The 13,162-nt window shown below is 39.3% G+C and overlaps 2 protein-coding genes across 4 annotated transcripts in view; both read left to right on the top strand.

Annotated features, from left to right (window-relative positions):
• LOC121911227 (G-protein coupled receptor 4-like) overlaps positions 1–13,162 on the top strand; it is a 723,099-nt gene that overhangs the window by 628,976 nt on the left and 80,961 nt on the right. The gene's annotated exons all lie outside the window — the stretch shown is intronic.
• Positions 1,175–13,026, top strand: LOC121911185 (protein NLRC3-like). Of its 3 annotated transcripts, none has more exons than XM_042432446.1 (7): positions 1,175–1,252; positions 2,086–2,244; positions 4,464–4,699; positions 4,836–6,717; positions 8,325–8,498; positions 9,863–10,036; positions 10,855–13,026. In XM_042432446.1, the coding sequence occupies exons 2-7, from the start codon at positions 2,117–2,119 to the stop codon at positions 10,865–10,867; spliced, it is 2,607 nt and encodes an 868-aa protein (XP_042288380.1). In that variant the 5' UTR covers positions 1,175–1,252; positions 2,086–2,116; the 3' UTR covers positions 10,868–13,026. The 3 variants fall into 3 exon arrangements, with proteins under 3 accessions (XP_042288380.1, XP_042288379.1, XP_042288381.1); XM_042432445.1 differs by having other exon boundaries at positions 4,833–6,717; XM_042432447.1 differs by lacking the exon at positions 8,325–8,498 and having other exon boundaries at positions 4,833–6,717.

Here is a 13,162-nt window from a genome sequence, read left to right as displayed (position 1 = left end):
ATGGAAAATTTTACAAATGAAGCGTTGCCTGAGATGTTTTATACACCATCATTTTGTACTGTGTGTACAATCATATTATTACAGTGTGTATTATGTAGATATAATATATGTACAGTGATATCTGTGAGTCCTTAAAATGTTTTATGTATATTTATATAAAAGGCATTAAAGTAACAGTTGAAAATCTCCTGAATCCAGTTAATACATTTTATTTTCTTCATCATGTAATAACATTCATATTAATGCAGAACTGCTTTACTGTGACTTTACTAAACACAGATTAACATTGTGTCCAATAACAGTTTATTAGCTGATTAATCATAGATCAACCATCAGGAATAGCCTTTGCTTTGTGTCTTTGTGTAGGTCTGAAGTCCATTATTAAAAAAACGGAGCCCTGCATGTTTACTGTACATACAGATAATAGTCAATATGTTTGCAGTGGTTGTTGGCTGGTTGCATTTCTGTTCAGTCTGCAGCAGAAACGTGGAGGCAGTCAGCTCTTTCATGTTACTGAGAGTGAGTTCTCCACCATCACCATGTAGATTCTGATTCAACTCTGTGCCATTAAATCCTACAAAATCTCTGTTTCTGCACACTGACAAGTACTGTACTTAAGTACAATTTAGAGGTACTTGCACTTTACTTGAGTATTTCCATGTGATGCTACTTTATACTACCATTCCACTACATTTCAGAGGGAAATATTGTACTCTACTCCACTACATTTATTTGACAGCTTTAGTTACTTTTCAGATGAAGATTTGACACAACGGATAATATAACAAGCTTTTAAAATACAACACATTGTTAAAGATGAAACCAGTGGTTTCCAACCTTTTTGGCTTTTGACGTCTTACAAAAAGCAGTGTGTAGTCGGGGTCACGTTTCACATGTCTATGAGTTGTTAACAGCTCCACCAAATAGTGATTTTTCCCTCTAAACTTCTCACATGCTTTCATTTCAATATATGTTCAAATGATCCAATATTTCACCAAAAATCAAAGATTAGACAAAGGGTCCAAAAATTGTCTCCAAAGGTGAGGCGAGTCCCCACATGAAACTGTTTAAACAGATTTATCTCCCCACAACATGAGGAATACCTGGTACACACATACACACACACGTGACTTTCAGTAAAGAAGAACGCAGGAGGAGCAAACGGGGAGGAACGCTGGAAGTGAAACTATCTGCAGTCTCCATTTTTAACGTCAACAGAGCAGAAGGAGGAAAACAGCAAGTCAAAGGCAGGGTGAGTGTTAATATTAGAGCTGCAAATAATGATTACTGTCATTATTGATCAATCTGCTGATTATTTTTCTGATTAGTTGATTTAGTTGACTGGAAAATATCAAATCACAGTGACACACAGTTGACGTCTTCAAACGTTTCCTTTTTTCTTTTCCTGTTTTCTGTGTCCTCACAGTGATGTAATGTGGCACACTGCTGCAGTCAAAACAGATAGAAATCAGAGTTAAGAGTGAAACAGATGTTTATCTGAAGTCTATTTGTTGGATTTAAACCAGAGTCAAAGTGTATCTTTGTGATGGCTGGAAAATACACATGGTTGTAGTTAAAGTAATGTAAACTAATAAGAAGATACTAACTTGAGAGGAAGTAAGTAAAAGTAAAGTGAGTAAAATTTATTTATATGGCACTTTTCACAGACAATCGTCACAAAGTGCATTACATGAGCATGATGCCACAAAGAAATACAGAGAAATAAACAATCTGTAATAAAAAATACACAGTAAAAAACATAAAAAGTGCACAGAAAAATACACAAAAAACATGGAAATATAAAATGTCAAGTACTTACAGGAAATTCTCTAATGCTTGTCTAAAAAGGTGTGTTTTAAGCAGCTTTTTAAATGAATATGCAGAATCAGCAGACCTTAAGGGTGCAGGTAGAGCATTCCAAGGCTTAAGTGCCACGGCCTCAAAAGCTTGATCACCATGGGTTTTAAGGCAGGTGCATGGAACAGAGAGCAAATTTTGCATGTTTGAACTAAGAGAGCAAGCAGATGTGTATGGGTGTAAGAAAGAACTGGGTTCATTATACTGTGTATGTGTGTGTTTCTCCAGTGTTACTAGTTTACTTCTCAGACTCCAGAAGATGAATGATTTGGAGGAAGAGGAGGACGGAGCAAAGTCTCTGATATCCAGCTGTCTGTCTATTAAGAGTGACCGGTCTAAACGTGATCCTCTAAACTTCAGTAATGGACCTGGACCCTCAGACACAAAGTAATAGACTGTTTCTACTGTAAACTGACCTGAAGATGATTCAGTTTCTTAATGTCATTTGATAACCTACATTACAGCAATATTCTTTTATAATTCTGTTTTCTTTTTAATTCAGTCAGTCATCTTTCCCAGCAAACATGCCCCTTTGGGACCCATGTGGGGCCACTGCGGGAATAAAATGAGCCCCACAGGGGCAGCCCACTGTGGGCTCCATTACCTGTGTGCCCACATGTGCCCTGCATTTCACACAGGTAATGGGGCCCACAGTGGGCTGCCCCTGTGGGGCTCATTTTATTCCCGCAGTGGCCCCACATGGGTCCCAAAGGGGCATGTTTGCTGGGATTAGGGTGAGAAAAACAATCCAAAGGCCTTCAGCAGATCAAAACTTTTAACAAACAGTGACAGGAACTACAGCCAATCAATTCTCTGCAAATACAGTGACATAAATTCAATGTTTCCTGCGACATATACAGATTTAAATTTTACACACCCAGACTATCCCACAGCGCGGCCTGTGTGTGCATTCTGTGGGCAAGCCCACAGTACGTATCCCATGGGAAACCCTCATGGTGGCCCCAAAGAGCAAAACTGCTTTGGGCCCGGCACAGACTATCCCACAGGGGGGTCTGTGTGGGCATTCTGTGGACAAGCCTACAATGGGTTTCCCACAGAAAACCCTCATTTGGGCCTTAAGAAGTAAAATTGCTGTGGGACCTGCAGAGGCTAACCCACAGGGGGGTCTGTGTGGGCATTCTGTAGGCAAGCCAACAGTGGGTATTCCATGGGAAACCCTCATGGTGGCCCCAAAGGGCAAAACTGCTGTGGGCCCGGCATGGGCCATCCCACAGTGTGGCCCATGTTGGATTTCTGTGAGTAAGCCCACAGTGGGTTTCCCACAGAAAACCATGATGGGTGCCCAAAAGGGCAAGACTGCTGTGAGCCCTGCACAGGGGACCCATGTGGGTTTTCTGTGGGCAGGTCCAACAGTGGGCTTGACCACAGAAAGCCCACAGAGGGGCCCAAAAGGTCAAAACTGCTGTGGGCCCCGCATATGCTTACCCACATGGGGTCCATCTGGGATTAGTGTGGGTTTGCCCTGCCCACACTTCCCCATAGTAAACCCACACATACCCGCAGTGGGCCCGCATGGGCATGTTTGCTGAGTTTTGTTGTTTGATCATTGACTGCATTATTTCTTCGTTTATAGCTTTAATTTTGTAGAAAGAGTGCTTGATTGCTGTTCTGAAATGTTTATTAGTTGCTTTAACCAATATTTAATATAGGTTAAGTTGCAGAGGACAGATTGTTTTGTTTGCTTTCCAGACATGAACAAGTTAATCTAACAGCCCAGCATCAGGCAGCAGTGCCTTTAGTTTAACTGTTACTAAATAAACAGTTATATAAAAATAATTTTTTGTCATTTGTCATTTTCAGACCCCAAAGGTCAGACAAACATGTAGATGATAAAATCTCTTCAGTGAAATATATCCAGTTTGCAGCTGTAGATAAAATGTTTAGAACATGCAGAAGGAGATATGAACATAACTATTTGTTATCATTATTAAATCATGACCCTGTGCCATGTTTCATGTTACATCTGAAAAGATGCATTATGAAGATATTTAGCAGAGCTCTCTGTTCAGAACCACACCACAAGAAAAAAGAGCAGCAGTCTGTTATTTTTCACAAGTGGACTTTTCTGTTTTGCTCAGTTGCCTCCTGCTTACCTGACCTTTAATGGTTCATAGTAGCTTAAAGGAGCCCTGTGGGGTTTTCTTGTTAACAAAAAGAAGTCATGTTTACATTGATTCACTTACCAAAACACATTGTGTGTGTCCTTGTGGTCTAACAAATGTGTTGAATCCATTTTCCTCCTCATGAAACATTTGCAAAGACAATTTTTGAAGCTAGTATTTTAAATCCTGCATTGTTTACATCCATTTTTACTGGCTTGCACTATTCTTCTTCTTCTCTGCTTTTGCTGGCGCTCTGTTGTGTCTGTCTAATTACTTTTAAACCCTTGCAATTGCAGTATATATTTTTTTGTTTTAAATTGAATGTGCTGAAACCCAGAACATGAAGAACAAAAAAATGTGTGACTGTCCAAATACTTACAGTCTGGACTGTTTATGTAGGAAAAGAGCTGCATGCAAATTGTGAGCTGTCAGTTGGCCACCACTAATATAGTAGTGTCATAAAGAATATATTCATGTCCACAGAGAGAGGAAGATGAGGGGTGTTTCTGTGGAGGAGCAGCTGTCCTACTGTTCTTTGTGTCAGGACGTCCTGAAGGATCCAGTCTCTACCAGCTGTGGACACTGGTTCTGCAGACAGTGCATCACCTCATACTGGGACCAATCTGCTTCATCAGGAGATTCCTCCTGTCCTCAGTGTGCAGAAAGATCCAGAACAAGACCTGGACTGCAGACAGACAGTCAGACCAGCGCTGTACAAAGTAAGACTGAAGATCTGTCTGCTGATGTTATCATCTCTGAAAACAGGGCAGGAATCTACTTTCTCTGTCCTACTGAAAATTAATGTAATGAGACATATTTCTTTTTAATTGTACCTTTTTTCTTGTCTTTCAGCAGAAAGTGGTCTGCAGGAGGTTTTAGATGAACATAAGATCAGTCTGAGGAGGAGATGTGAACATGTGACTGAAGGAACTGATGAAGCAGGAAGTGAAATCCTCCTCAACAGGATCTACACTGAGCTCTACATCACAGAGGGACAGAGTGAAGAGGTTAATACCCAACATGAGATGAGGCAGCTTGAAACAGCTTCCAAAATGAAGACCCTCCATGACACTCCAATCAAGTGTAATGACATCTTTAAAGTCTTACCTGACCAACAGAAACACATCAGAGTTGTTCTGACGAACGGTGTCGCTGGTGTTGGAAAAACCTTCGCAGTGCAGAAGTTCACTCTGGACTGGGCAGAGGGCTTGGAAAACCGAGATGTCAGTCTGGTGATTCTGCTTTCGTTCAGGGAGCTGAACTTGATTAAAGATGAGCAGTACAGTCTTCTCATGCTGATCCATGTTTTCCATCCAACATTACAGAAGGTCACAGCAGAGAAGCTCGCTGTCTTTAAAGTTTTGTTCATCTTTGATGGTCTGGATGAAAGCAGACTTTCACTGGACTTCAAGAACAGGAAGGTCGTGTCTGATGTCACACAGAAGTCATCAGTCAACGTGCTGTTGACAAACCTCTTTGAAGGGAATCTGCTTCACTCGGCTCTCGTCTGGATAACTTCGCGACCTGCAGCAGCCAATCAGATCCCTACTACATGTGTTGACAGGGTAACAGAAGTACGAGGCTTCACTGATGCCCAGAAGGAGGAGTACTTCAGGAGGAGATTCGGTGACGAAGAGCTGGCCAGCAGAATCATTTCACACATCAAGACATCCAGGAGCCTCTACATTATGTGTCTCATCCCAGTCTTCTGCTGGATCACTGCTACAGTTATGGAGCACATGTTGACCACATACCAGAGAGGAGAGCTGCCCAAGACCCTGACTGACCTATACTCACACTTCCTGCTGGTTCAGACAAAGAGGAAGAAGCACAAGTATAGTGAGGGACATAAGACAAGTCCACAGAAGCTGACGGAGGCTGACAGGGAAGTTCTTCTGAAACTGGGGAGGCTGGCGTGTGAACATCTGGAGAAAGGAAATCTCATCTTCTACCAGGAAGACCTGGAGCAGTGTGGTCTTGATGTCACAGAGGCCTCGGTGTTATCAGGAGTTTGTACAGAGATCTTCAAGAGAGAGAATGTGATCTTCCAGAAAACAGTCTACTGCTTTGTTCATCTGAGCGTTCAGGAGTTTCTGGCTGCAGTCTACATGTACCACTGTTACACCAACAGAAACACAGAGGTACTGGAGGACTTCCTGGGAAAAGACTACGGACACAGCAAATCAAAACCAAAGTCTTTCCTCATGAAGATTTCTAAGTATTTCAGAAACAATGATAGCTATGGCCCATCTGGCAGCAATCATAAATACCCATCTCTGGATGTCCTCCTGATGGCAGCCATGGAGAAATCTCTTAAAAGTAAAAATGGCCACCTGGACCTGTTTCTTCGCTTCTTTCATGGCCTCTCTCTGGAGTCCAACCAGAGTCTCTTAGGAGGCCTGCTGGGTCGGACAGAGAACAGTCCAGAAATCATTCAGACAGTCATCAACAACCTGAAGGAGATGAACAGTGAGGATATCTCTCGTGACAGAAGCATCAACATCTTTCACTGTCTGATGGAAATGAATGACCGCTCAGTACATCAGGAGATCCAAGAGTTCCTGAAGATCGAGAACAGATCAGTGAAGAAACTCTCTGTGTTCCAATGCTCAGCTCTGGCCTACATGCTGCAGATGTCAGAGGAGGTTCTGGATGAGTTGGACCTGAGAAAGTACAACACATCACCTGAAGGACGACTGAGACTGATCCCAGCTGTGAGGAACTGCAGAAAGGCTCAGTAAGTCCAGATGTGGTTAGCATTATAAATCGGTGTAGATCAGTAGTTTAGTTCTTAAAATATAAGTGATATAAAATTCTTATTATTGTTAAAATATTGTTCTGCTTGTTTATAGCTGAAATAATATCTAAGTTATATTTAGTCTCAGATGTTCTTGAACTGTTTCAAATATTGTGAATGCAAATAATGTTGATTTTTCAGTTGTTTGTGTTTATAGCTGTTAAGTTATTGAAATCAGTTATTCTATTTATTTCTAGAAAGTATTGGATTTTACAGTTTTTTCTTCTATTTATCTTCATTTGGGGATGGTGGCATCATTCAAACATTAAAACAAATGAAGGACTTTAGAGGTTGTCGTTGAGGTTTCATTAGAGACAAAACCCCTGAGTTTGTTGAACCAAGCAATGGTGCCTTTTATTTCTCATGGATTCAACTTCTAATTTTAAGAGGGAAGTTGTGTTACATAGTCATGTTTTTAAGTATTTCTTATATTCTGTTGGTCACAGAAATAAAACTTCTCAGATGTTTCTCTTTTGTTGTTGTAGAGAAGAGTGGTAGAAGGAAATGCACAGAGGGCTGATGAATATATAAGAGCAGAATGGTAGAATTCAGACTGTTTAAGAGGATTTATATACTTTAAAGGTCAATCTTATATTTTCATGTTGATACCCTGATAGCTTCAACATCTTTCTTCTTTCTGATGGCATTATATTGAAAAGAATTCAACCTTATTGGTTTGTTAATTTTCAAGTGTTTGTGTGCTGAATCAGTTTTTCAGATTCTCAGAAAAGAATGTTAACAACTAAACATCATGCCTTCATCTGTCATGCACATCTAAATATTCAATTACATTAATATTTAATTATGTACAGCTCTGTATTGTCAAGCCATTTGTTTCATTTGTGTTTCTCAACAGTCACTAAATTTCCCTGCATATGGATGTTAACCTGACAGCAGCAGGTAGCAAAGAGAGATGATCTTTCTCAACTGTAACTGTTCACTGAGTTGAACTGAGTAAAAATATCCTGGAGTCAAATTAAAAATAGTAGAGAGTAAAAATGGTTTTCTAATCAAGATGGCCTAATGCTAACTTTGTGGAGACAGACAAATCACACAGACTATGCACATTATGGAAGCCTCAATGTAACTCCATTTTCTCTCCCTTCATCTGCAAGATTAAAGTAAAACAAAGATTAAAAATCTGCAGGTGTGAGAGAGAGTGATGGGAATCACCGTTTCATTCAGTCACAGTGAGATACGATTAGCTGAACTGGGAATGCTGTTTTGGTTACTTCATACCAAAACGGTCAAAAGAATGCTGGTGGTTTGAATCCAGCAACTGACCTTTTTTCATATCATTCCCTGTCTCTCTCTCCTATTGTTTCCTGTTATCTCTCAACTGTCAATTTCCATGTAAGGAATAAAATGCCCCAAAACCAAAATATTTTAAAAAATTTAAAAAAAGATTAGCTGAACCACTGATGTGAAGAGAAAATGTTAATCAAAATAAGGAATGTCAAACTATTTTGTCATCAAAAGCATGAAGTAAATATAAAGAGCCTTCTTTGATGATAACATGTGTTGTAATATATGTCATGTCATGACAGACTGTATAACTGTGGACTCTCAGAGACTCATTATGAAGTTGTGGCCTCAGCTCTGAAGTCCAACCCCTCCCATCTGAGAGAGCTGGATGTGAGCTACAACAAGCTACAGGTTTCAGCAGTGAAGCTTCTGTGTGCTGGACTAGAGAGTTCAAATTGTAGACTGGAGACTCTGAGGTCAGTTCACTGGCTGTAGGTTTGGTAGTTTTTTTCTATATTTTCAATTCAAATCCTTCATTGAAGTTTCAAATGTTTGGTTCATAAATTTTCAGGATTTGCACAAATCTGTAGAATTTAAATTTTTCAGGGATTCCAAATCCACAGTCTTGTTCTTTGAAAAAATGACTTCCAAAGTTTAAACTAATATGAAGCTTCGGCAGTCTGAGTTACACATATCAAATGAGTATCTTTGTGTTTCTTCAGTGTTTCCTTGCTGAGCTGCAGTGGATGGATTGTAACTGAAAGAGGGAATTTTGTACTAATAGTCTGTAACTTTGAGTTAGACAAATCAAGTAGGTGTCTACCAGACTGTCAAAGCCTCATATTAGCATTATGAACTTTCCTACAGTGCAGCTGTGTTTGGAAGAGACCACTTCACAGTCAGTATGGACAGGAGGAATGATTACTGCCACGAATAACATGTTTTAATTACACATACTGATAGAATAAATCTTGTACTTGTTGAATAATAGTGGAATAATACTTTGATGAAAAATATAGCTGAACATACTCCACAGGGTCCAATTGATGCTTACTTGAATATATGAAGTTTATTGAAAACAAATATCTGACATCGGAGACACCTTTGGCACAGTGATTACATGGATACAGTTGTACCAAATTCTTAGCACAAACAGGAAAATAATCAGTTCTTGTAGAATTGCCCAAGTCATGCCACCAGTGAGGGGAGAAACGAGGACACTTGGTGTCAGAATGAACTCTTATTGGAAAATAACGCGGGCAACTGTTGTTATCCATCCAAGGTTACCACCTTATCTCCCAGCCTGGCGCCATGAACATAAGAGAACTCTTGCATGAGACCTTGGAGGCCAGAGTGAGGCCCTGTAGCTTTGATTAGCACATTCTTTTGAAAAGATATAGCTCATAAGTTGAGCATTTCCATAAAATGAACATTGAACATCTTTCCTTCACAAATGAGCATTTTTTCTCACACATACCTACCAAACTACCAAATACAGAAAGAAGGGGGTCATGTAATAAATAATGAACAGGTTCTTGGTCCAACATGTCTGATTTCATATTGAGCCTCTAGTTACAGACTTGACTGAGTTCAGCAGCATTTTATGAACCAGTGTTGACATGAATATGTGTTTGAATGTTGTGGTGACATTTGGATGATGTCTATAGAAGGCAGACATTATGATGATCCACAATAACACAATGACAAAGTCACTCTACTCATTTTAGAGAAAAGCTCATTGATAAGGACATAGTAATGTTGAACTACACATTTAAAACCTGAACAAATCTGATCGTACTATAAATGGATTTTTTATCTACATCATTTATTCTTTATTCAGATTGTGGTGCTGCAGTTTGTCAGAGATCAGCTGTGCTTCTCTGGCCTCAGCTCTGAAGTCCAACCCCTCCTATCTGAGAGAGCTGGATCTGAACTACAACAGCCTTCAGGTTTCAGATGTAAAGCTGCTGTCTGATCTTAAGGAGAGTCCACACTGTAGACTGGAGACTTTGAGGTCAGTAGATATTTGGAGTCTGTCCGTCCTGGTTTCAGCAGTATTGTGTTAAACACAGTTAGTATCAAAGTAAATATCCAGTATTTCCTGGTGAACCTTCAATCTTCTCAGTGGCTGCTTAAACTCATTGAAGCTGTGAGAGGAGAATGGTGACAAGTTTCAAGCTTGTTGTGATCATGTGTTGGAGTTGAAGTCAAGATGACTGTTGTTGTTGTTGTTCATATCTGCAGGAAATAAAGCTGGATTACAGCTGACAGCCTTACAAGATGTATAGAGACAGTGGTCCTCATCATCAAACTGTTGTACCATCAAATCTGATCTGAAAGTGTTTGTTGTCTCATTTCAACACTAAAGAATTGATGAGTTCATCTCTGTCAGAGCTCTAAGATCAGTCTGACTGCAGCCTGAAAATCATGTGATGATTTAACAGCAGGAAATATCTTCAAATCCCACAGAGACTCTGTAGCTTTTAAACTTTTCTAACAGTTCACATGTATCAACAGTAAATCCATCAGTAAACTGATGAGTGAATGTCTCTGTTTCCGCAGTAATGATGTGTTCATGACTCATGACTCTCAGCAGTTTATTCCCTCTGTGTACTGCAATGAATTCTGCAGAGTAAACAGACTTGATAACATGTTAACATGAAAGCTGAAAGGAAGCTGGCCACGCTGCACAATTGTTCCACTTCTGGTCTGAACAGAACTGAAGTCCCTGCTGCTCTTTATACTGGATGTGCTGCATCACTGACTGACAGCTGACAAAGTGAGTCTCACTAAACACTGATTTATGACCTCTGTTGTTTCTTCTCCCATCAGATGGAGGAGGTGATCTCAGTAAGAATGTGAGTGAACATCCATTGAAGTTTGTTGAGAGAAGATATATCCTGATGATCCATCTGGACCGTAGTCTGGATCTAGATTTTGTCATCTTCACTCTTCACTTAACTCACTATAAACTGAACAGTTGTCTCTGGATTTTGCTTTTTCAGCACTTTACAGATGTGTTATACATGAGCTGTTTGATGCAGAAAAAGATTTTAAAAACAGTTATTATAAATCAGACTCTGACCCTGGGCCCATATTTCTCAAGAGTCTCAGAATTGCACTGAGAGTTAACCAAGGACTAAAACCTACAAGTGATTTCCTAATCTGAGACGCTTGATAAATACAGGCCCAGATAGGAAACATGTTACAGATTGGATGTCCACAAATTTCATTGGGTTAAATTCTGAAAGAATTTATTATTGGTCCAGAAAACCTGCATGCACAGGTCAAATCATATCTTGCTTCTGTTGATAACAACATCAAGCCTGTGGTGAAACACTTTGTATATTTTGATTCCAGTCGTAGTTTTGATGATCATATCAGCAGCTTGTCCAGTCCTGTTTTCACCATTAAAACATATTAAAATAATATATATATAAAACTATCACAGAACACTGCTGCTGTTAGACTTTGAACTAAAACCAGGAAAAGAGATCATATCACTCCATTTCTATCATCACTTAACTAGTTACCTGTTTGTTTTAGGATTGATTCAATAGATTTGATTGATTACTTTTAAAGGCTCTTCATGACTCCAGATTACATTTCAGATTTGCTCTGTGTGTAGCTATTAAAAGTATAGGTATCTAGCTTTTATATGCAAAAATATGATGTCAAAATGAATAGTTTATATCTCATAATGATATTTAACAAGTCATTTGCATTAGGCTGTAAGTAAACACTGGTAAGCAAATCAGATGGCTTTAACAATAACTATATAATGTAAACTTGCAGGTTAGATCATGTGATTCAACTGTGTGATCCAACCCTATCCAATCACATCCTTTTTCTACATTAGTGCAGCATCTTGCATGTATTGTACAACACTGCACACAGTGATAATGATGCAAACGGACTGTCGGCACAGCATCATTAAAAACATGAAATTTTTCAACTCCACTGTTGAACTCATCTCCAGCTAAACCTCCTGTTGACTTGTGTGTCCTTAAAGCTATTTTAAATATATCTCTGCCATCAGCAGTTTAAAACTAATGAATTGTTAAATAAATAAAGCCACCATTTGCATGAATGCAGCTGTTTTTTCTATAACTTGACACTGAGCAGTAGGAAATGATTTGGTGCTGATTATCAGCACAGATAAATATGGGTCCTGGACTTTGCTGTCAGGGCTCTGGATCAACCTGTTTGAGGAGCTCAGTCTGATAAGTCATTATCTTCCTTTAAATCACTTCTTCAAGCTCCTTTTTATCCACTACCATTTATTTTTGTTTTGTATGCTGTACATCTTAAATGTGAGTCTTATGTGTGTTTTACTGGTCTATTTTCTCCCTGTATGTGTGTGTTAGTTTTGTGTAAAGCATTCTGTAATCTTGTTCTGTTTTGAATATCTGTGGATCTGTTAGATTTATAATAATAAGAGAAACATACACGCTAAGAAGAAAAAAGCAATTCCAAGACATAGTCCACACATAGCACACATCCTTCATAAAGTACACAAAACTACTACACAGCAGCGTCCAGCTCCTGGAGTACAAAGATTCAATGTGAGAGAAGGCACAATGTAGCCCAGAAATACACACAATACGATACTTTCCACTGTGCAGCACTGACTACATTACTGCTGTGAATACTAGGAGTTTTTATGTGCAACACATACACACCTGCCCTCCTTGTGGTGCTGACTGGGAGGTGGACATTAGGATTCAGCCCTAATGTCAGTGCTGCTGACCCTTTTTTTCAGGAAGTCTTCAGTCTCTCAGGTATTCCTGTGTTTGTCCAGCAGAGGGAGACGTTGATCTGAATTTACTTCAACACTGTACTCAACACTCACATGTTCTTTTATTTATCACAGCTCAGAGGATTCAAATATACACAACGAGTCCCCAAAAACTAACATTAGACCACAGTCCTCTTTACTCTGACCTTACCTTATACTGAACCTGAAAAACTGAAACTAGACTTGCAAATCCTCACTGAGACTACGGCGTCCTTGCCTCCTTTTTTAGGCTATATATATATACAGTATATGTGTATATTAGAGCTGCAAGTAACCATTATTTTTATTTTCTTGATTAATCGATGAGTTGTTTGGTCCATAAAAAGTCAGAAAATGGTGCAA

This window comes from Thunnus maccoyii, chromosome 14 (assembly GCF_910596095.1).
Source record: "Thunnus maccoyii chromosome 14, fThuMac1.1, whole genome shotgun sequence".
Taxonomy (NCBI): domain Eukaryota; kingdom Metazoa; phylum Chordata; class Actinopteri; order Scombriformes; family Scombridae; genus Thunnus; species Thunnus maccoyii.
Note: the sequence above shows the minus strand (reverse complement) of the source record. Positions and strands in the feature narration are given on the sequence as shown.

What these genes read in the sequence shown, in the direction of transcription:
- LOC121911185 (XM_042432445.1), top strand. Translation starts at nt 2,117, where the DNA reads ATGAATGATTTGGAGGAAGAGGAGGACGGAGCAAAGTCTCTGATATCC. An exon ending in TCAGACCAGCGCTGTACAAA is followed by an intron (nt 4,700 to 4,832) that starts GTAAGACTGAAG and finishes CTTGTCTTTCAG; the next exon opens with CAGAAAGTGGTCTGCAGGAG. An exon ending in TGTAGACTGGAGACTCTGAG is followed by an intron (nt 8,499 to 9,862) that starts GTCAGTTCACTG and finishes TTCTTTATTCAG; the next exon opens with ATTGTGGTGCTGCAGTTTGT.